The 7,592-nt window shown below is 35.6% G+C and overlaps 2 protein-coding genes across 2 annotated transcripts in view; both read right to left on the bottom strand.

Moving 5' to 3' along the window:
• Nucleotides 1-114, bottom strand: part of LOC101242967 — a 3,685-nt gene extending 3,571 nt beyond the window's left edge. The window contains exon 1 of the mRNA XM_026839352.1: nt 96-114. Within this exon, the coding sequence (XP_026695153.1) occupies nt 96-114 (19 nt within the window). The remainder of the gene's footprint in view (nt 1-95) is intronic.
• Nucleotides 115-188: 74 nt separating this feature from the next.
• LOC113475302 lies at nt 189-7,083 on the bottom strand. Its single transcript, XM_026839353.1, has 4 exons — nt 7,074-7,083; nt 6,820-6,980; nt 4,165-4,250; nt 189-456 (listed from the first exon to the last, which is right to left on the bottom strand). The coding sequence occupies exons 1-4, from the start codon at nt 7,081-7,083 to the stop codon at nt 270-272; spliced, it is 444 nt and encodes a 147-aa protein (XP_026695154.1). The 3' UTR covers nt 189-269.
• Nucleotides 7,084-7,592: the final 509 nt, after the last annotated feature.

Consider the following 7,592-nt stretch of genomic DNA (forward strand, 5'->3'; position numbering starts at 1 on the left):
CAAAAATAAAACAGACTAGATTATAATTTGTAAGCATGCAAGACAAACCAAATTTGAATTTGACAAAAAATGAATAAATATATAGTTGAACTGGCCTGTCTGGTATAAAAACATTCAATATTTTTGCTAAACAAAAACACATGTGGTGGTGTACATTATTATTTAGGTAACGATGCTCGTAAACTACCTAATTCATATTCTTTGCAACTGTTCTTATTGTACAAGATGTACTTGGTCAAGACTCCAGGGGTTACCAATCAAGCAAAAGATTAAACTACGCTTGTAGCATAAACAACATCCATATTCATACCTCCAATTTGTAAAGGAGCTTGAGTGTTGCAACCTGGTGCTGAACAACCGAGAGAAATTGTTGATTGATTGATAGTCAAACTAACATTCCTGATTTCAAGGCTCATGGGAAAAGTGTCACCAGTGTTAACAATGGATGTTGTTGTGCTGAGAATAAACAATATAAACAAATAAATACTGGTAGTATTTAGTTTACTCCACATCTAAGTATTTGTATAACCATTCAGTCAACATTATATAATACATGTGTAAATGTGCAATCATGGGTGCCGATCCTGGGTATAAATTTGTTATGGGTATGCGGCAAACATAGGCGCCTAAGTTTTTATGAGTCAGGTTAGGCAAACCAATAGTTGTCGAGGTTAGAAATAGGAGGTTGCAAATTTCTAATCGTTTTTGCAGTGGTTGCAATTCGTTTCAGTATAAATTGCGACACAACGTTAAATCCTAAGATAAAACATCGGCAAACTGGCCATCCGTGGCCATAAACGCAAAACTGCCAACTTTATATTAGTTACAAAACATCTGCGTTTCAAAATCATGAATGTGTGAATCGCTGCTGTAGTTATTTACATATTCTTGCCGTGGCCAAATAAAATGGTTTTATATTTTTTTAAAAAAAGCATTACATGTAACGTTACCTACTGAGAACGTGCAGAACAACCATTTCTTTTCTTTATTATAACTTGCAATATCGTGAATACAGTTATTAATTTTGATTAATACTGATCATTTCATATGTTTCGTTATATTGACAATTATCGGTTTTAATAGAAAAAAAATTATATCGGTCGGTCTCTACTAAATCCAGACAAAGCGTGTGAAAAAAAAGCGTGTGTATTTTTGGCACGAGCGCCGAGTGCTGATGACGTTTTCAAGGAGAAAGGCGTACGAGAATACGCTCCTGTTTAGTCGAAAAGCACCGCTAATCAAAATCATACAGAACACGTGGCTTACGTTCAAACGCTGCTTGATAAAGAGAAGGCGCGTTTCCTGAATTCCAGTGTGGCAAGATGCAGAAATATATAAAAAACTATATTAGTAATAATTGTTAATAACAGAAGTTTTTACGATGGTTAGTAAGCAAGCTACATTGCCGCTCACTTAGTATTACTATCTTTTCTCCTATGTTCCAAAGAACAGCGTTTTTGGCTTTAAGCCAACGATTTCTCGTGCGGTGCTGATCGTGGACCGCAGCGCACCAACGTTCTGCCCCGATCAAAGCACGATTGCCACTACGCTCATTCCGTGCGATTCGTTACTTTTCAGAGCAAAACGAACGAAAATTAATTAAAGATAAAGTCAAGCTCGCTTGAATAATGTTAGTTGCTTCTCTTTCTTCAATTTTAATATTTTTCGCCCTGGCGTCAACGCGTGTATTTTTATACCAATCGTATACAGGAATTTCCCGTTTTCTAATGGAAATTGGTTATCCTCAGTAAACACGACCATGAAGCCCTGCTGCGCATGACGGATTATTTTTAATTAACGTCAGCTTTTCCATTTGAATTACTGATCGTAACTACAATATTTTAAGTGCGCATGTCCTCTAGACAAACACGCCGGGAGAGATTTTAGGCGCGCGAGTTAGCACTTCTATTGTTTATTTTATTGGGGGTGCTTTCGCACCCGCTCGCACCCCCCAGTGTCCGCCATTGCCTAGAATACTTTATTTCGAATCCCGAATCTAGAATTTCGAATCTTTTTATATTTATAAGAAAAATGAATTTTACCCACATAAGTCAGTTTATAGACTCTTTCATAGCAGCCTTGTTGGATCATGAGCTGTAAAATGATCAAAAATTGTACTATTGGGTAGTTTTTGCGTCATGAAACGTATAGCAGGCTATGAAAAGACGTTGCGTAACATATACTCTTGAAAGTCCCACAAACACAAAAATATTTTTTTTCAAAATAATTAAGTTTCAAAAATTGTTAATATAGTATATAAGATGACGTGTGATGACGTCATTAAACAGAATAACGAATCCCGTAATTAGATTCGAATACAAAAGGATTCGAATCTCACGGATTCGAAATTCTGTAATATGCATCCCTATATATGTGAAAGATTCTTGGAGCGCAATGACCAACAACTGAATGCTTATTGAGCCTTCTTCTAGCAAATTTAAATTCTCTTTAAAGAATCGACTCTTTGCCCTACACCACTTGCAAAGCCGAACAGCCATTCTTCAGCATCTTATTTCGCATTAAAACAAACCTGCCTTCTATAATGAAGCACGGGCTAAACCACGTTCTTTTACTGAACGTCCATAAACAGTTATTAAATTAACTTCCCCTACACGCCGCCATCGAAGCAAATTCTAACTAACGAAAGTTTCGCCTGTTTTAAAAATTTGTTTTGTTTATGATTATTATGTTACTTCGTTGTAAAAGTTCATTAAACCCCTTTCACTTTGTATGTCTGTTTTAACGACTTTGCTGATTTGCTAAAAAAATGTCTGGTGGTGTTACTGGTGTATATAGAATCCGCGCTGATCATTAGGTTCTGTTTGTGGCCTATTAACATTATGAGGTTAAATGACCCCGATCACGATCACGGGTTCACCTTCTTTAAACGGAATCAAGATTGACTGTTAGTACAAATCCCAATATTAAAACTAGACTGTCCTTAGTTTGATAAGATATCCAAAAAAAGTATGCATTGCAACATGACAATCCTACTATTTTGTAACAAACATGCTGCTTGTCAAAGGAAACATTGTAAATATAAAGCAGTGTTGTTACTAGAACATATTTAGGCCCTTTATTTTCGATATTTCTCATTATACTGTACCACAAGTTGAATGAATGGTTTTTCCTTAAAAAAATGCTACATAATAAATTTTCATTTCATCACTTACACGACTACACGAGGCTTTTGGATATAAACCAACGATTTTCCTGCAGTCTTTATCGTCACAGAAAAATTTAATTAAAATGCGCCACTCAGGTTTCGTCTTTTCCCGATCAAAGTCTGATTGCCGCGCCGATTTCCATGTGTGACACACGTAACAGTCACAGGGCTAATAGTTTGGCGATAAAAATAAAGTTCTGCTTATAAGCTTTTTAAATAAATACGGCATAGTGTTATTTATAATACGTGCGACAAACTTCGCCCGGTCAACATTGGAATTATTAACAGAAGCTGGCTAAGCAAGGAATACTCTAATAGGATTGCTTTCTTTGGTTTTAATGAAACTGTAAAACTAATCGACGGTTACCAACTACAGTTAAGAAAGCTTACATGTTTCAAGGGAAAACGAATTTCCTTTTTAAGAATTACTAAGAATTTAATGGTGCTTTAAGATTGTCTGTGTTTCATATTCGGTAATACACTGATCTACACTCTCCGAGCATACACGAGTTGAAATATTCGTTCGTATTGTTTCGTATTACATTAGTTACAATCCCTATTATGGCGCAATCAAATAACGTAAATGTATTACGAGTTATGTTCGTCACAATTGCCATTGTCTCCGCATAAATGCCGGGTTTGTGATAATATACAGCTGTTTGTTACGTCAGAACCGCAGGAATAGGTAACTAACGTATACGTTAACATGAAACAAAATGTTACGCAGCCGGCGAAGTGAATATATTCCGGATTCCCAAGCCGGCCGTTTTTTTCGCCGGCAGTTTTTAAAAAATCCGACTGAAAATAGGCACTTTTTACACAGCTGGGGGGCGATTTCAAAGTCAATTTTAGACAGGAGCCAGAGCTTTTCTAGTTATACATTGGGTGAATGAATCTAAAAGGAAACTTTAAAACAAAATAAAAAGATTTTTACCAATACGTAACAACGATGGTCCGCTATGATAATAAATAACAGTTCCTTTATTGTTTGAATTTACCTTGGTGACGTATCAAAACCAGAAGTGGGTTTAGGGGCGAGTTGTGGAGGTTGGGCATGTTGGATCTGGTATATTTGAACAGCAACCTATATTGGCAAACACAATTATACATTTTAGATCAGTAGTATAAAAACAAAACAATGCTAACCCTTCAAAATATTAAAACAACATAAATATATATTAAAGGTATGTCTAGAGCTAAGCCTAAGCTCAAAAGTTTGTGACTGTGTGGCATCTTTTTTTAAATCTCAGCAGTCCGGTAAGAGGCGAAATTTAGCCTGCAGACAATTTTTATAATATTACATGCAGGATTAAAAATGCCGTAAGTAAAAATTGATATTGAGACAAGCCGTGGTTCTTATGCGATTTTATAATTGAAAGCAAAAATGCATAAAACTTTGATATTGATATATTATAAGCTGTTGTGACAACTCTAAATAGTTATTTATTAAAATTTCCTATATGAATTCTTTTGTACAACACTGCAATTACGAAACACATTATCTTGTTTGGTCTTCGCCAATTGATGAACTGACTACCACATGTTACATAAATGTTAGTAGTAAATTCTCAGCATTTGGTTTCTAATTTGGCATCATTTGAAAAAAAGCAATTTCTTGTTGTTTACAGAAATAAAACATAAATGTAATTGAATTTTTTAGCAATTTTGAAATTGTATACTGGGTATATTAGGACACATAAAAGTCTAAAATAGGCAATCTGGGCTTATCCTTTTTAGTTTCTGTAGGTTCTGTAACCTGCTGGTAAGTGCTTAAACTGTTATTTAAACAAAAGGCAAAACAATATTTTCAAAAAATTAAGATTTACACTAACAAAAGTGGAATTTAAGTTTTGTAATATATTTTCCTGGAATTGCTTTTATAATTTAAACTATATTTTCGATATGTGTTTATTAAAGGGATACACCAAGGTGAATCTCCATCCTATTACCCAGTCAAGTATCACGTACTTGCGTTATTGGGACCCTGTTTAGTATAGTAGTTACCGCACCAAGAAACGTTCATGTTATAACTGGTAATTGTTTAGAACTGGCATATCAAAGATTTTTGTAATTTGTTCCTGTGTGGAGCACATAACATTACAAATAATCGTAGGTGTCGAGCAATGGCGGACACTTGACCAATATATAGGGGTGCGGAAAACTAGAGGTCGACCGAAATTTATGTTACCGATAATCGGTATCGTCCAAAATACGTGGATAATACACTGATGTATAAAACAGTTCATGCGAAGCGACGTACGTCCTATTTGACCTTTACATTTGTTGTAGCTTAGCCTTCCGGGCGTCTTGTTTAGCCTTCACGATGGCCATAGTTTAACCTTTACGTGTGTCGTAGTTTAATGTCCACGTGCGTCCTTGTTTAGCATTTATGAGTGTCGACTGTTGTAGTTTAGTATTCACGTTGGTCGTCACTCCAAAGTTGTTTAAAAAGAACAACATATAACGTTACCTACTGAAAATGTGCAGAACAACCATTTTTTTATTATAACTTGCAAAATCGTGAATACAGTTATTAATTTTGATTAATACTGATCATTTCATATGTTTCGTTATAGTGACGAATATCGGTTTTAATGGAATAAAATTATATCGGTCGGTCTCTACTAAATTCAGACAAAGCGTGTGAAAAAGATATTTCTGGAGAGGTGCTAATACTGCTAAAGTATGAGCGCGGAGCCGAGTGCTGATGACGTTTTCAAGAAGAAAAGCGTACGAGAATACGCTCCTGTTTAGTCGAAAAGAACCGCTAATCAAAATCATACAGAACACGTGGCTTACGTTCAAACGCTGCTTGATAAAGATAAGGCACGTTTTGTGAATTCCAGTGTGGCAAGATGCAGAAATATATAAAAAACTATATTAGTAATAATTGTTAATAACAGAAGTTTTTACGATGGTTAGTAAGCAAGCTACATTGCCGCTCACTTTGTATTACTATCTTTTCTCCTATGTTCCGAAGAACAGCGATTTTGGCTTCAAGACAACGATTAGCTTGCTGGACTCAATAAATTTTAGTTGCTTCTCTTTCTTCAATTTTAATATTTATGCCCTCATGTGTATTTTTATGCCGATCGTATAAGGGAACGTCCTGTTTTCTAATGGAAATTGGCTACCCTCGGTGACGGATTATTTTTAATTAATCAGCTGTTAACTATGTCAATATTTTAAGTGCGCATGTCCTCTAGACAAACCTGTATGGGATTGATTTTAAAGGCGCGCAAGTTGGCACTTCTATTGTTCATTTTAGTTCGCAACCCTCAGTGTCCGCCGTTGGTGTCAAGCTACGGGGTGTTTTACGGGGATGATCTAAGGGAATGGCCACCACTCAAAACAAAATATATACGCTGCTTTACACATTAGACGTCATGATGATTATTATGTTGCACGTTTTTCACGTCACTATAGTCGGTCACCCCATAAGTGAAGCAAAACCCTCTATGAAAATAAAATGAGTTTCAAGATAATTTCATACTGCACAAACTCTCTTTAAAAATTTTTTATTCTAGCTGCTATGCTTTGCTTGTGCGCTCGGTGTAGTGGAGTGTTACGACTTCAGTACATCCCTTATAATATAAATATTACCATTAGTGTTTAAAACATCTGTTTTAAATCAAATCTACAAATACACTTACAGAATCTATTTGCCAAGTTAATGTAATTGCTGTACTTCCAGTGTAAGTTACATTACAAGTAGCAGTGGCATTTGAACCAACTGATGATACTGGAGGTTGTAGAGATAACGCAGAGAATGTAAATGAAGCTTGACCATTTACTGTGTAAAAATATTGTATCACTGGATGCATTAAAAGCATTTAGGAAAAATAATAAAGAAATAAAATTTCCTTTGGAAAAATTTATCCACACACCCCACAGTATAACAATTTACATGCATCCATTCCCGGTCAACTTACCTTTAATTTTGCTACATGTTAAAGGTGGTTGTACACAGAATGCGTATTGCGTTAACGTGCAAAAATCGCATCCAAAAACGAAGCGACAGATCACGTACGTAAACGGAGCGATTTTTCGTACCGGACCATCCGTTAAAGGGCGCTGCACACAGAATCCGTCATCGCACGATTTTACACTTGGTTGCACTTGTAAACAAACGGCCGAAGTCTGCTGCTGCGACAGTGATCGCAAAGAAAAATGTGTGTAAACGATGGGCTACTACTACCCATTTTATGTGTTTAATTGGTTGTGTTATGTGCTATCATGTGGTTTAACTCAATAGGTTTTTCTTTACTATATTCGATTTTAGGTCTATAATGGGTTTACAGTTGTAGCGTACTCTGCCAGTATCAATCTGATAACTACATTGCTCACAAAACAAAGTCTGAATAACTTTGATAAACCATTACGATTGTTACATTACAAACAAGATTGTTATAAAACAATCAAAGTG

The sequence above is a fragment of the Ciona intestinalis genome, unplaced genomic scaffold (genome assembly GCF_000224145.3).
Source record: "Ciona intestinalis unplaced genomic scaffold, KH HT000193.1, whole genome shotgun sequence".
NCBI classification, from domain to species: Eukaryota; Metazoa; Chordata; class Ascidiacea; order Phlebobranchia; family Cionidae; genus Ciona; species Ciona intestinalis.